This window comes from Oryctolagus cuniculus, chromosome 7, assembly GCF_964237555.1.
Source record: "Oryctolagus cuniculus chromosome 7, mOryCun1.1, whole genome shotgun sequence".
NCBI classification, from domain to species: Eukaryota; Metazoa; Chordata; class Mammalia; order Lagomorpha; family Leporidae; genus Oryctolagus; species Oryctolagus cuniculus.
This window is the reverse complement of record NC_091438.1, coordinates 51,315,494-51,332,321: the sequence shown is the minus strand read 5'-3', so window position 1 is coordinate 51,332,321 and position 16,828 is coordinate 51,315,494. Positions and strand designations below refer to the sequence as shown.

Below are 16,828 nucleotides of genomic sequence, written 5' to 3'. Positions count from 1 at the left end.
ACTTTCCATGCTTTTTCTTGATGATCCCCCTGTAGAAGGCACAGATGTAAGTGCAATTCAGCTAGAAGAAGTAAGCCCATCATGGCTTCTTCTTGAAAAGCCACTTCTCTCTCTCCCTCTTCCTTCTCACATGTGGTCCAAACAGAAGCTGGCTGCCCTATGCTCACACTGTTAGAGTAAAGGTGGGCATCTGACTTTTAAGAAGATACATCTCGGGGCCGGCGCTGTAGCACAGAGGGTTAACACCCTGGCCTGAAGCGCCAGCATCCCATATGGGCACCGGTTCGAGTCCTGGCTGCTCCACTTCTGATCCAGCTCTCTACTATGGCCTGGGATAGTTGTAAAAGATGGCCCAAGTCCTTGGGCCCCTGCACCCGAGTGGGAGACCTGGAAGAAGCTCCTAGCTCTTGGTTGCTGGCTTCGAATCAGTGCAGTTCCAGCCATTGCAGCCAACTGGGGAGTGAACCATTGGATGGAAGACCTCTCTCTCTCTCTCTCTCTGCCTCTACTCTCTGTGTAACTCTGACTTTCAAGCAAAATAAATAAATCTTTAAAAAAAAAAAAAAAAGATACATCTCAGGGAAGCCAGACCAAAAAGTCTGCTAGTTAGAAAGATGAGACTAGAGGACATGCTGTGTCTCTGCCTGACTCATAGGCATGTTAATATATTCCCAATCAGAATTAACAACAAATGGTCTACAAAAGAATTTCTGTTACATTTTAGGATGTAAAAAACAACATGGGAAATGTCATGTAGATGCTAAATGTTGGAATTTCCAAGATATTTAAAGACTTATGGGGACAAACGGTCCTGGGTTTTATAAGCTGTCTGGTCATTGTAGTCAGAGGCTATAAGAAACAAGGTTTGAGGCTGGCACTTAGGTAAGCTGCTGCCTGTGATGCCGGCATTTCATATGGATCCCAGTTCCGCTTCTGGCTGCTCCACTACCCATCTAGCTCACTGTTACTGTGCCTAGGAAAGCAGCAGAAGATGGCCCAAGTACTTGGGCACCTGCTCCCACATGGGAAGAAGCTCCTGGCTCCTGGCTTTCAACTGGCCCAGCCCTGGCCATTATGGCCATTTGAGGAGTGAACCAGTGGATGGAAGATCTTTCTCTCTGTAACTCTGCCTTTCAAATAAATAAATAAATCTTAAAAAAAAAAAAAAAAGAAAAGAAACAAGTTTGTGTCCTCCCAAAATTCACATGTTGAAACCTAATTCCCAATGTGTTGGTATTTAGAGGTGGAGCTTGCAGAATATATTAAGTCACAAAAGTGGAGCTCTATGAATGAGATTAGTGCCTTTATAAATGAGACACCAGACAGCAACCCTTTCCCTTCTACCATGTGCAGTTACAGCAAGAAGACAGCCATCTATGAATTAGCAAGGATGCCCTCCCCAGACACCAACTCTACCAGCACCTGGAACTTGGTCTTCCCAGCCAAGTTGCCTAACCTTTCAGTATGATATTTTACTATAGCAACCTATATGGACTCAGACAGATTTATCAAAACAATGATGCAATTAAACCTCTCCTCTCTAACATTATATTCCTTCATAGCTTTGCTATTAAGCTAGATTGACTTGGGGTTTTATTAATTATTTAAATGACAAACTGGTAATAACATACAGCAATAAGGCTTTCCTGACTAAGTACTCAAATTCCTCCAGCCACTTTAAAAGAAGAAAATATAAATTATTTGCCTTGGTCATTTAGACATAAAATGTGCTTGGATCACATTACTCTGCTCTTATCATAGTGCAAAGAAAAATGCAGTTGCCTTATATTGAAAGCTTACAAATGGCCTTACTTCCTACAACCTGTAACAGTACACTGGGACCTCAGGCAGTTTTCCAAGTGTATGCAGAGCATACCAAGGTTTACAGAGCAAAGGCTCTAGGCATGGTTTGCAAGTTGTTTTAAAGGGATTTAAAATGAACAACTAGCAAAAAAAAGGCAATGTCAAAATACTAAGTGAGTTTTATGTTTCCTTCATGAGCTGAATAAAGCAAAATCTTGATTGCAACAACAACAAAAAAACCTACCACATAAATCATTATGTGGATATGTTAAATTTATTGCCAGTCTCTTGAAATAAAACTATATTCAAAATAAAAGTTTCCATCTTGGGCCTGGCACTGTGGTGCAGTGGGTTAAAGCCATGTCCTGCAGCACTGGCATCCTATATGGGCACTGGTTCAAGTCCCAGCTGCTCTTCTTTTGATCTAGCTCCCTGCTACTGTGCCTAGGTAAGCAACAGAAGATGATCCAGGGCCACTGCACCCACGTGGGAGACCCAGAAGAAACTCACGGCTCCTGGCTCCTGGCTTCAGCCTGCCCCAGCCCTGGCCATTGTGGCCATTTGGGGAATGAACCAGCAAATGAAGATCTCTCTTTCTCACCTCTTTCTATAACTCAGCCTTTAACTCGGTGTTGTGGTGCAGCAGGTTAAAACAAAAAAAAAAGGGAAGGTCAATCTTCCTCCCCACCACTACCACACACTTATTCAGCACACTCCCTCAGTCTTAGATGAAAATAGAAAAAAATAAAATAAAATAGAAAAACAACCTTCAGTATAATATAAAGAGGTATGGGGCTGGTGTTGTGGCATAAGCTGCTGCCTGTAATGCTGGCATCCCATGTCAGCTTGCCCATTCAAGTATCCTGATCCAGTTCCTAATGCCCTTAGACAGGCAGAAGATGACCCACATACTTGGGCCCCTGCGACCCCTGTGGGAGACCTAGATGGAGTTCCAGGCTCCAGGATTTGGACTGGTCCAGCCCCAGCTATTGTGGCTATTTGGGGTAGTAAATCAGCAGATTAAACATCTCTTTCTCTGTCTCTGCAACTGTCTGTGTCATTCTGAATTTCAAATAAATTTAACTTTTAAAAACGGTAGCATGTAGCAAACCCCAGTATCATTAGCAGTACCTATAAATAATAAAATTAAGGCTAGAGTGGCAATAAAAGTCAGTTATAACAAGTTGAAGACTGATAGCCAACTTAGAAAATCATTGAAATAAAATTAGTACTATCTTCCAATCATTTATAAATATCTGCATACTTTGGGCACTGATAAAGATCACTTAAAAATTGCGACGAACATTGAATTACTTTTGTAATTAAATACATAAAATACATATAAAATATATAGTTAAAATTCAACAATCTGGGGCCACCGCTGTGGCATGGTAGGCTAAGCCTCCACCTGCAACACTGGCATCCCACATGTGCCAGTTGGCATTTTGATTGCTCCACTTCTGATCCAGCTCCCTGCTAATGGCCTGGGAAATCAGCAGAAGATGGCCCAAGTGTTTGGGTCCCTGCACCTGTGTGGGAGACCCAGAAGAAACTCCAGGCTCCTGGCTTCAGATCAGCTCAGCTCCAGCCATTGTGGCCATTCAGGGAGTGAACCAGCAGATATAAGACCTTTCTCTCTGTCTTTCCCTCTCTGTCTTTAACTCTATTTCTCAAATAAATAAAATATTTTTTAAAAAAAATTTAATAACCCATTTGCTGTCAACACTGTGCAGTTTCTTGCATGTTATCCCAACGATTTTGTTTTTCACTGAATCACTCATTAAATACCTATTGAGTTCCTCTGTGATGGGGATTAATATCAAAGACTTAAATAATGGCCAGTGCTGTGGCTCACTTGGCTAATCCTCCGCCTTCAGTGCCAGCACCCTGGGTGTTCTAGTCCCAGTTGGGGTGCCAGGTACTAGTCCCGGTTGCTCCTCTTCCAGTCCAGCTCTCTGCTGTGGCCCAGGAGGGCAGCGGAGGATGGCCCAATTGCTTGGGTCCCTGTACCCGCATGGTAGACTGGGAGGAAGCACCCGGCTCCTGGCTTCGGATCAGTGCAGCGCCAGCTGTAGCGGCCATGAAGGGAATGAACTAACAGAAGGAAGACTTTTCTCTCTGTCTCTCTCTTTCTCTCTCACTGTCTATAACTCTACCTGTCAAATAAAAAAAAAAAAAAGACTTAAATAATAACTTACTTTCCCAGATGTATACTTCTCATAACTAAGGCTCAACAGGAAGAATCCTTCCTATATTTTAGGACTGGTGGTGGCCTATTGAGCTTTGTCTACTAAATGGCAGCCAATGGCTGCACCTGTGGAATGAGGTATTCTGAACCATCCTGGCTCTTCCACACTTCCAAAGATAGTAGATGATGGCCCATGTACTTGCACCCCTGCCACCCACGTGGTTGGTCTGGGCTTTGGCCTGGCCTGGTCCCAGATGTTGCAGACATTTGGGGAATAAACCAATGGATTAAAGATCTTCTGTATGCTCTTCCATATGTCTTAAAGCAAACAGCATCACAGTGATGGGAGCATGGGGAGGATATCGCATGGTGAAAAAGGAAGTCATGACAAGAGCCTAGGGTGATTACTGAGGCCATAAACAAGAGTGTCAATTTGTTAAGTCAACAACAGGAGTCACTGTGTACTTACTCCTCATGTAGGATATCTGTCCTTAGTGTGCTGTACATTGAGATTTAATGCTATAACTAGTACTCAAACAGTATTTTTCATTTTGTGTTTCTGTGTGGGAGCAAACTGTTGAAATCTTTACTTAATGTATGCTAAACTGATCTTCTGTATATAAAGAGAATCGAAAATGAATCTTGATGTGAATGGAAGGGGAGAGGGAGTGGGAAAGGGGAGGGTTGCGGGTGGGAGGGACGTTATGGGGGGGAAGCCATTGTAATCCATAAGCTGTACTTTGGAAATTTATATTCATTAAATAAAAGTTAAAAAGAAAAAAAAAAAGATAAAGGAAGTCAAAGAGATTCAGAGGCCAGGCTTGGTCCTTTTACAACAACCTGCTTTCACAGGAACAAAAATCCCTCAAGAACCATATTAATCCCTTCTGAGAGCTGTGCCCCTAATGAGTGGGCACCTTCCCATAGCCCCACCTCATAAAAGCTTTACCACCTCCACAATGCCACACCAAGGACCAAACTTTCAGCACATGAACCTTTGGGGGACACACTCAAAACCATATCCAAATCATAGTGAGGTCCACAGTAATGCAGCAAGGAAAGAATGGTGTTGAATGAATACAAAGTAAAAGGGTTCACGCAATGGCTCTGTTCACAGGGACTGTAAGGAAAAGTTCAAGAGGAGCCCTTTGTTTGGCTTATAAAACTGATTCTTCAATGATGTTAATTGAAAGCCTCATCAGGGGCTGGCATTGTGGGTAACAGGTAAAGCTTCCACTTGAGATGCCCATGTCCCACACGGGTGCTGGTTAGTATACCGGCTACCCCACTTCCGACCCAGCTGCCTGAAAATGGCCTGGGAAAGCAGCAGAAGATGGCCCAAGTGCTTGGACCCTGCTACCCACATAGGAGACTCATATGAAGCTCCTGGCTCCTGGCTTCAGTGTGGATCAGCCTTGGCCATTGCAGCAATCCGGGGAGTGACCAAGCGGATGGAAGATCTCTGTCTCTGTAACTCTGACTTTCAAATTAAAAAAAAAACTTCAAAAAATAAATCAAAAACCCTCATTAACACCCTAATTTATGTACTATCTGGTAACAATTCATCTTAACTCTCTATAATTAGTGACTTGCAGAGACCTCCTTAAGAACTCGTTTGACGAGACTCCTTTAGAATAAAATTTGTCCTTACCCCTTGCAGACTAATTACTTTCATCTCTCTCACTTGCCCACGTTGTACTTCAGCTACTTTTTGAAGAAAGTACTCCAGCCGTAAATCCCAACTAGACCCTAGATAGTAGTCCCCTGGTCATCCATCAGCTTTAGCACTCACCACCTCCCCTCTGCCCGCAGGGCTCTGCACAAGTTGACCTTTGAGCTGCAGAATGTGTACATACAGAACTTCCTACATGCACCTGGGGACTCATGTGTTAAAAGCCCTTATATTATGCAAGGTAATCCTAGTGGCAGTAGCCAAATGGAGACGTGCAGATAAATTTACAAGACAACTTTGCTCCTTTCTCATAATTCATCGAGCTAAACAAGACTGTAAGAACAGCAACAACAAAGGGTGATTTATATTTTCTGCTTTAAACGACACTATGGCAAGATATATAAGTGGCTTTCATGAAACAGATTTAAAAGTTGCAGGGCAGTTATCAGCAAATTAATGTGTAATTTGTTTCAGAGTTTATCATCATTTTATTATAGTTAATGCACAGGGAACAGGCCATTTGGGTTTCTATCTTGGCTCTAACCCTTGCTAGGTATGTAACCGTAGGGTACAGTTATTTAACCTCCTAGCATCCTCAGCTATAAAATGGGGCTAACATTAGCCCCAATCTCACTGAGCTGTGAGGATAAAGTGAGAATTAACTAACTCTTTCAAACCCTTCAAACTGTGCTAGTCACATAGTAAGCATCCAAAGAATGTAACTATTATCACTATCACCCCTGTGATCAATTATTTAGTAATCACAGAAATGATTGTGATTCTAATCATCCAAGGCTTCAAAACTAATTTAACACATATAGGATAGTACCCACTGAACCAAAATCTGGAAGATATTAACTTATTTAGATTCAGTATCATTATAAAACTTGTTTTAAAAAATCAGGGAGGCATAATGAAAGTTTAATCAGTGAATAAAAATTTCAGATGACTAAACCATGAGACTGTATGTTGCACTCACAATGTAACAAAACTAAATGAAGCATTTTTGAAACAACTAAATGCTATATAATCATAGCATATTATTAATGACAATAGATTTCAGTTGAAAGCATTTTACAAGGTGAGATTTTTAAATTTTATTTTATACTTTCAACTATCTCACTGAAAATTCTACAACCACATACCAAGAAACTGGGACAAGAAGCAAGGCAAGCTTGCAAGCTCATTCAGGGCTCTGTCTTCACTGTACTTCACTGCATGTGGGTACAGGCCTACTCCCTGGTTGATTTCCCAGCAGAGAAAGCAACAGACATGGAAGTAGAAGTCTTGTGAATCCCTGTGGGTTGGAAACCAGATTGTCTTGACTGGTTTTTTGGATAAGGGGCAGGAAGTCAACAAGGCAGCTCCTTAACCAACCAGAAGTAAGTTCAACTGGACATGGAGAGGTAGTAAGAAAGAAACAAGAAATCTTGTGTCCCCAGAAGACAGAGGGAGCGAACTATAGATCAATTTAAAATGACTGAGGATGAACAGAACCCAGGTGACAGGGCAAGGCAATGACCTCCATCCCCCACAGTAAGCAATGAAGGTAAGAAAAAGGGTTAAGCCCCTCCCCAATTCCAACTGAGCCTAAAAGACAGGGTATTCCGAAGAAATAGAGAGGAGATTGTAAATGCCTGAGCCAAGTTAAATTAAGTCAAGCTGCAATCAGTGCAGCATCTCTGTGGCTTATAAATGCTCTCTCCGCATCTAGGGTCTCACACTGTGCCAGGGCAGCTTCTATCTTAAAAAGAGTGCAATTCTCCTGTGGAATTCCAGGAGGAAGACTTAGACCTCATGTTACAGTCTTTAGAGGAAAAATTCCTGAACTACTCAGAGGTGGTGGTAGAACAGAATAAAAAGCTGAACTGGAGTAAGTGTTCTTGGTAGGAAGAACAAAAGCCAGGTTACTCAGACACTGAGACTAAAGTCGCAGCATCATCTTTGTGCTCAAAGATCAGCATCTGACACAGAAGGAAGCTTTGAGAAAAGAAGAATGAAAACTGTTGATCGCCATACCTCATGTGCTCATGTAGCTCAGGATAAGTAGAACAAACATTATTAAATCTTAGTTATAAAGTATATACAGGGCCAGCGCCCCAGCTCAATAGGCTAATCCTCTGCCTGCGGCACCGGCACACCGGGTTCTAGTCCCGGTCAGGGTGCCGGATTCTGTCCCGGTTGCCCCTCTTCCAGGCCAGCTCTCTGCTGTGGCCAGGGAAGTGCAGTGGAGGATGGCCCAAGTGCTTGGGCCTTGCACCCCATGGGAGACCAGGAGAAGCACCTGGCTCCTGCCATCGGATCAGTGCGGTGCGCTGGCCGCCGCATACTGGCCGCGGCGGCCATTGGAGGGTGAACCAACGGCAAAAGGAAGACCTTTCTCTCTGTCTCTTTCTCTCACTGTCCACTCTGCCTGTCAAAAATAAATAAATAAATAAATAAAGTATATACATACCAAAGTAATACCCCCAAACCACTCACTGACAGAGCAGGTCCCTAAAGTAATTCATCTTTCATACATGGTCCTGATCAACAAACTCACTTGTATATTTAAGGAAACTGCAGTATTTTTTAAACCCCATTTTAAGAAATCTAAGATTGTTTGGCACCATCTCGGGACCCTGGGGCTGTGGTTGTTATGTATATGCACACGTGCACACACATGTGCCTGTGTGTGCATGTGTTAGGGGTAGGGTGGGGTTGGGATGCAGAAGAGAAGAAAATCAAATAAGTAGGGCTATACATAGTCCTCTAATTCTCACATCAGAGAAGCCCTGCTTTTATCTTTCTTGTCTAACAGAGATTCATGTAGAACTTTACTTGATAAGAGACAATTAAATTATTAAGTGGGAAAAGCTCAGGCAAGACTATGTTTGAATCCTGGCACTGTTATTTATTAGCCCCATGACTTGAAAAAAAAAAAAATCATTTAACCTCTCTAAGCCTTAGCTTTCTCTTTTATAAAAATGGTTTCTCTTTTATATCCTCTGGTTCACTCCCCAGATGGCCACAATGACTGGGGTTGTAGCAGGTGGAAACCAGGAGCCAGGATCCCTCTCTGGGTTTCCCATGTGGGTGCAGGGGTCCAAGGTTCTAGCCCATCCTCTGCTGGTTTCCCAGGCACATTAGCAGTGAGCTGGATCAGAAGCAGAGCACCATATAGGATTCCAGCACTGCAGGTGGCGGCTTAATCTGTTGCACCACAACATTGACCCCTACAAGATTCTCATTAGAAGTAATCAAAAGTATGCATAGTATGGAGAATCTGGCTTTAGCAAAGAGCAGCCAATACCTAAATGCTAGTTCCTTTTCTGAGACATATGGATAGACACAAAAAACACTTGTAAACTTCTGCAGGAAGTTCTTCTATAACTCACAGTCATACAAAAAATACAATAATAAGGAATTTGGGGGTCAGCAGCATCACTGTCTTCAGCATTTCCTGGCTGTGGCTTCTACTCTAACAAACACTGCATTTTTTACAAAACAAAGGTTTCTGACAACATTGCCTCAAGCAAATCTATAAGCACCATTTTTTCCAAAAGCCTGTGCTCATTTTGTCACATTTTATTAATTCTTGCACCAGTTCAGACTTTTTCATCAGTATTGTCTGCCATGGTGATCTGTGACCAGTGTTTTTTAATGCTACTACTGTAATTATTTTGGGGTGCCATAAACTGTGCCTGTATAAGACAATGAAGTCAATTGACAAATGCTGTGTGTGTTCTGACCACCCCAACAACCAGTATTCCCTCTCCGGCTTCCTAGGACCTCCCTATTCTCTTATTCAACAGTATTGAAATTAGGCCAACTAATAATCCCACAATGGCATGTAAGTGTTCAAGTGAAAAAAAGAGTTGTATGCCTCTCATCTTAAAACTAGAAATGATTAAGATTAGTGGGGAATACACGTCAAAAGTCAAGATAGGTTTGAAAGCTACGCCTCTTGCTCCAGGTAGTGGGTGCAAAGCAAAAGTTCTTCAAAGAAATAAAAAGCACTAGCCTAGTGAATATATAAATAATAAGAAAGTGAAACAGTTTTATTGCTGATACGGAGAAACTTTAGTAGCCTGGATAGAAGATCAAACCAGCCACAACATTCCTGTAAGACAAGGCCTAATCCAGAGTAAGCCCCTAACTCTTTTCAATTCTCTGAAGGCTGAGAAAGATGAGGAAGCTGCAGAAGAAAAGCTTGGAGCTAGCAGACGTTGGTTCAGGAGGTTTAAGAAAAGAAGTCATCCCACTAACATGAATGTGCAAGGTGAAGCAGCAAGTGCTGATGTAAAAGCTGCAGCAAGTTATCCAGAACTAAACAACAGATTTTCAGTGTAGGTAAAACAGGTCTTCCACTGGAAGATGTCATCTACGACTTTCAGAGCAAGAGGAAAGTCAAGGCCTGGCTCCAGCACTTCCAAGGATGGGCTGACTCTCTCGTCAGGAGCTCATGCAGCTGGTGACTCTAGGTTGAAGCCAATGCTCATTGACCATTCCAAAAATCCTAGGGCCGTTAAGAATTCTGCTAAATCTACCTCGTGCTCTGTAAATGGAACGACAAAGCCTGGATGACAGCACATCTGTCTACAAAATGGTTCACCGTATACTTTAAGCCCACTGTTGAGACCTACTGCTCAGAAAAAAAAGTTTCCTTTCCAAATATTACTGCTCACTGACAATGCACCTAGTCATCCAAGAGCTCTGATGGAGGTGGGCCATGAGATTAGTATTGTTTTCATGCTTTCTAGCACAACATTTATTCTGCAGCCAAGGATCAAAAACTAATTTTGTGACTCAAGTCTTATTATGTAAGAAATATGTTTCTAAGGTTACAGCTGCCATAGTGATTCCTCTGATGAATCTGGGCACATTTAAAACTTTTGGAAAAGATTCACCATTAAGAACATTTGTAGTTCATGGGCAGAGGTAAAAATATCAACATTAATGGGGGTTTAGAAGAACGGATTCCAACCCCTGTATGAATTCAAGGGGTTTAAGACTCGAGTAGAGAAAGTCACTGCAGATGTGGTGGAAACAGCAAGGGACCCAGCTTCGGAAACAGAGCCCAACAATGTGGCTGCACTGCTGCAGTCTCACAAGAAAAATCTTAACGGATGACGAGTTGCTTCATACAGATGAGCCAAGAAAGTGGTTTCCTGAGATGAAATCTACCCCCGGTAAAGATGCTGTGAACATCACGAAATGACTACAAAGGATGCAGAATATCCCATTAGCTCAGGTGAGAAGACAGTGGCAGGGTTTGAGAGGAATGATTCCAATTTTGTGGGTAAAATCCTGTCAATCTACAGAGAACTCCTTCACGAAACGAGGAGCCTATTAATACACACACTTCACCGTTTTCATACTTTAAGAAATCATCATAGCCACCCCGGCCTTCAGTAACCACCATCCTGATCAGTCAGCAGCCATTAACACCAAGCTGAGCCACCTCCCCAGCAAAAAGATCGTGACTCACTGAAGGCTCAGATGATCATTAGTATTTTTATTAGTAATAAACCACATTTAAAAATTTTTATTTATTATTTGAGAGTCAGAGAGACAAAGACAGCCAGCCAGCCAGAGAGCTCCCAGCCAAATGCCTGCAATGACCAGCACTGGGCTGGAATGAAGCCAGGAGCCAGGAACTAATACAGTCTCCCATGTGGGTTTCAGGAGCTCAGTTACTTGAGCCATCACCTGCTGCTTCCTAGGGCCTACATTCACAGGAAGATGGAGTCAGGCGTACAGCCAGTTATCAAACCCAGGCACTCTTACATGAGACACAGATGTTTTAACTGCTAGGTCAAATGCCCACACCTCAATAAAGTATTTTTAAATTAAGAAATGAACTCTGTTGTTTTTAGATATAATGCTATGACATGTTTCACAGATTACAGTGTAGTGTAAATATAACTGATATGCACTGGGAAACAAAAAAAAATTGTGTGACTTACTTTATTGTGATTATTTGCTTAATCATGGTGGTTGCAATCAAACTTGTAATATCTCCAAGGTATCCGTGTATTTATTATTTAGGAAAAGCACAGTAAATGACATTGTCTGCTCAAAAGGAAACAGTGATGGATTAGCAAAATTCCTGGATGACCACGGCAGGTCCTGAAAACATGCAATGCTGATGACTCCAACACGCGGGGTCTTCAAAAAGTTCACAGAAAATGTGCAATATGGGGACAGGTATTATGGCTAGTGCATAAAGCTGCCACCTAAAATGTCAGCATCTCATAAGGGTGCCGTTTGAGACCCAGCTGCTCCACTTCTGGTCTAGCTCCCTGTTGGTGGCCTGGGGAAACAATGGAAGGTGGCCCAAGAGTTTGGGGCCCTGCCATCAACTTGGGACATCCAGATGAAGCTCTTGGCTCACGCTTTCGGCCTGGCCCAGCCCTGGCTGTTGTAGTCATCTGGGAGCAAACAAGTGGAAGGAAGATAGATCTCTCAATCTCTCTCTCTCTCTTTCTCTCTGTATCTCTTTTATAATAAATAAATAAATAAATGTTTAAAAAAGAAAATGCATATTAAGAAAAACAATGTATGGATTTCATTTTTTTTTTTTGCACAAAAACAAATCTCTTACTAATTGCCAAATGCAGTAAATTTTACAATCCTAATTTCACCACTATTTAACTGTGGGAAAATCATTATCTAAAGCCTATGTCCTCCTGTTAAAAATATGTGCTAATACTTGCCATAAAGCCCTGTTAGGAACACCTCTTCTGTGGTTTTCTTGCTCAAATGCATGATGTCACTCTAACTATCCATGTGAGAGATGTAACTGACCAGGATGGTTCAAAATGGGCAAAGTCATGGAAGAGAGGGGTTGTCACAGATTGGAGGAGAAATGACAACTGAATGCAGTGTATAGTCCTGGATTTGATCCTGGACCAGCGAAAGGACTAATGACAAAGCTGGTGAAACGTGAACCAGATCTATAGCTAACTTCGTTAACAGTACTGTATCAGTGTTAAGTTGCATGATTTTGATCATTATGATTATTCAAGGCAAAGGTTGGTGAAGCGTATACAGGAATTCTCTGTAAATATTTTGCAACTTTGTAAATAAAAATATTTTGAAATGAAAGTTGCTCTTTCAAAAAAAAAAGTTGCTGTGAGAATACAAGAGAATAAAAATCAAACATTTAATACATTTAAGACAATGCTTGCTTTTTGCAGGCATGATTCCTGCATCTAAGAGTCAGACTGAATGATCGTGAACAGCAGGAACAGTGTGTTAATTCTGGTCAGATCTAGGCTGGGGACAGCGAATAATGAAGCAGGCTGTTCAACTGCAATAAAATGCAGACGTTTTTATATTTCAACTGAATGATTATAAATATTCTTGTAAAAATCTACTAACCATTAATATTTCACTGCTTGCATAACACAATCATGAATTAGTGCTTAAAGAAGTATGGACTCTGTGTTTGGCCAATGATGACAGGCGGAAATTTATCTAATACCATCAGCATTTAAACATAACATCAGATGTTCATTCCTCTTGTCACATTTCAACAGTTTTCTGTCAGGCAACACCTGGCAAAATAAACCATTTTCATACAAATTGTAGGTATACCATAATGAATATGGCATGATACACTGTTATTCCTGTTTTCTCTCTGTTTTTTAATTTTTAACTTGAGTTTACATCTACCATTGAGAGGGAAAAGCCTGGATTTGCTATAACTAAAGATTGTCAATGCCAAGCTTTTTATCCATGATTTTTTAAAAATAAATCCCAACAACATTAAAATAAGTTAGGAATCACAACACTCCATCAGTCACAGCTTCTAACAGAACACTGGCGTGGCTCTCCTACCTCTGTCTCTGACCTCAGGGAGTAAGTCTGCACAGCCAAAACTAATAACAAGGAACTTGCCATTTCTGGGTTTTTGATAATATCATTCATATGATAAATATACATTTCTTTCAACTATACCATGCTCTTGCAAAATAATTTTTGTTTTCTACAAAGGTTATGAGATGTCATAAAAACGTCTAATGCATCTGGTTTAAGAATCCAATTCTTCCTTCACATATTTCTACATCTGTTCACAAAATCCCTTTGACTTCAAAGAAAGCTTTTCAAGAGAAAAAGAAGATACACACAGGAAAAGGAGCCATAAATTTTTAGTAGTCCTTTTCTAAGACCATTTTAATAACAGCACTGTGGGACAAGTATCTCTTTCAGAAACTTAAAATATCACAAACAGTATTAATGACTGAAGATTTCTATAGAGATTTATGCTTTCAAAACTTTTTATGGTTATGAAAGTGATATAACTTCAATTTAGAACATGTGAAAAATAGAGAATGCTTAAAGAAAAATCACTTTTAATCCACTATTTAGGAAGACCAAACCAAAACAAATAATTAAGAATGGTTTCCTTCTGGTCTTTTTCTGTATACCTATTTATAAAACTATCTCTATGTAAACAAAATTATAACCACACCATAAATATAATTTTTTTATATTTCCTCAACTGGTCTTTCAAAAGACATTAATCTTTCACATAATATTTTTGAAAGGCTTTTTAAAAATTTGAGAGAGAGACGGAGCCTCCCATTTGTTGGTTCACTCTCCTGATGCCTGAAATGGGCAGGCTGGGCTAGATCAAAGCAAGGAACTCAATTCAGGTCTCCCACGTATGTGTCAGGGACCCAACTACCTAAGCCATTACCTGCTGCCCTCCAGAGCGCACATTAGCAAGAAGCTGGAATTGGGAGTGGAAGCAAGACTCTAACCTAAGCACTCTTGATATGGGATATGGGAGGTCTTAACAGCTAGGCCAAACACCTACCCAAACCACATTTTTAATGACTTAAATTGTATGTAGATTTAGACTTAAAAATACTTTAACATTTTATTCCGTATTCTACTCAAAGCTAAATTAAAGGTTAGGAAATACTAATCTGCTCTGGAAACTCTACACCTTGAAACGATCTAGATTAATACTTGATTAATATTATACCACTAAATAATAAATACCACCAAAACAACAGTAGAGGCTTAAGAAATGTTTTCTTCAGCATCTTTAAAGATTTAGTGCCCTAAACTTTCCTGGGCAATTACTAGTGGGTTTCAATTTTTCTTCTTTTTTTCTTTTTGATTCTTTATTCCCATGACATCCTATAGTTTGGAATGAGGGAAAGTTTGGGTCTAAGATTAAGTTTCTTAGCATAAGCTTCAATATCCTATTAGCTATACATAATCAATTAATTCAGGCTGTGCACAATGAAACCCTCAAACTTCAAGGAGAGAAGTAGTTGGTAGATTTTAAAATCAACTCTTAGCTAACACCACCACCTGATTAAAATAATACTGAATAGTTGTATCTCGAAAAAGAATTCTCTGCTGCAGTATGTTCTTGACCCTCACAAGAATCTTGTGAGGCTCACACCAATGGAGAAAACAGAAGTTCAGAATATGAAGTAATTCGTGGGACGTTCAGAAAACTAAGCTGAACTTAAATCTTGATTTCCATAATCACAGCACTATCATATTTGGGCCCCATAATCACAGAGGCACAGATTTTCCAAAGCTTGAAGGAAAAGAAACGGTCCAGCGATTGTGACTTTTCATGTTACACAGCTAGCTCGTGGCAGGTGCAGCCCTTGACGCTCAGCTTCTTAACCATCAGTCTGGTGCTCTTTCCAGTACACCAGTTACAAGACACCCTCAAACCCACGCATTATAGCAACGAATAGGCAAGGATGCCGAGAAATTACCCAATAACCATCAGGCCTCAAGTTTCTAGTTCCCAGAAAATATCTCTAGATAATGTACGTCAAATAAGTTATCCCCGAGAACACACTTAAATGAGCGACAGGGTCCTCCCCACCCTCGTCACCGTTTCTGGGCACGAAGGTAAAAGTGCAAATACTGACGGGTCGTGCTGTAAGCACATGTCAAGTTCAGGGCAAGCGGACACCCTTAGCCAAACTAATCCGCTCAAAGAGGAAGAACCAGAGTGGAAGACGCGCTGACGCTCGGTCAAGTACCGCAATGCCAGGGAGAGGTACCGACCTAAATGGCCCAATTCCTAACAGGTCCGCTGGCCCGCTGTTAGGGGAAGCAAGATAAAAACAGCAATGGGACCCTAAGAACAGTCCCGGAATTATCTAGTCTCTGGTCACTGCCCACGTCACCCGAGCCGAGTCTGGCTTCCTGCGTTGCCTAGCAACAGCGGCGGTGTCGCGCTCCGCTAGCAGAGCGTCACGCCATCACGTAGCCACGCAACGTCGCCACTCCCCGAGTAAGAGAGCAGTCCTAGGCGACATGCTCTTGGGAAAGAAATGGCTCTGCCTTCCGAGGAAGCAGGAAGAGAGAAATAAGTGGACGGAGAGAAAGCAGATGAGAAGGACCTCGCGGGATGGGAAACCAGCGGGAAAGGGCCGGCTTCTGTTACCTGGGGAACGGAAGCAGCTTCGGGTCCTTTATGAAGTGCCCGGATGAAGCTCCAGCACCCGCGGGCCTTCCGCATTGAGTGCAGCGCCATCTTGAGAAGGGCGGAGCGGTCTTTTCCCGAATGACGTTTGCTCAGCGAGCCAGTCAGAATCCCGAGCACTTTTTGGTTGCTGCGCATGCTCGTGCGCATACCCTCAGGGCACGCCAGTGCTGGAGAAAGTTGTCTGCGGAGCAGGTTGGGTCAGGAATGGGGTGGAGCCTGGCTTAAGTTTTCCGTGGAGTCTTACCACAGGTGTGAGGGGGTTCTGTGTCGCGAATGTGCGTAGCAGATTTCAGACGGCGAAGAAAGTCGAGTAGGTTGAGCGGGCCTAGCCATTTAGAGGCAGCTTTAAAGGAGTTTTTCTCGGAGTGCGACCTTTTAGAGGGCGTGAGTCTTATGAAGACACCTGAGGACTCATAAATTCATTCAGTATGCAAACTTTGTTGACCCCTACCAGCAGCCAGGCCCTAAATGCAGACAGGGGAATGTGCATGCCCTTCAGGAGGTGTGCGGGCCAGTAAGACAGCAGATGAATAGAGGATGCGCACTGTTTTTGGTGCTGTAGAAGCAATCCCCCAAGTTTGGAGGCGGAGAGGGAAGGGCGATAGGAGTGTGGTGCTTCAGCCCGGTCCGGGAAGGCTTCCGGAAGCAGATACTTTGTGAAAGAAATCGTGTTGTGTCCTGGATTGAAATATTAAGAAGGGTTGATACA

At 42.0% G+C, this 16,828-nt stretch overlaps 1 protein-coding gene across 3 annotated transcripts in view; it reads right to left on the bottom strand.

Annotated features, from left to right (window-relative positions):
- The window catches only part of WARS2 (tryptophanyl tRNA synthetase 2, mitochondrial), a 114,164-nt gene extending 97,817 nt beyond the window's left edge, over nt 1-16,347 (bottom strand). The window contains exon 1 of one of the 3 annotated variants that reach the window (XM_051858754.2): nt 16,078-16,347. In XM_051858754.2, the coding sequence (XP_051714714.2) occupies nt 16,078-16,266 (189 nt within the window). In that variant the 5' untranslated portion in view covers nt 16,267-16,347. The remainder of the gene's footprint in view (nt 1-16,077) is intronic. The other 2 variants (XM_051858753.2, XM_002715691.5) reach the window with 2 other exon arrangements.
- Nucleotides 16,348-16,828: the final 481 nt, after the last annotated feature.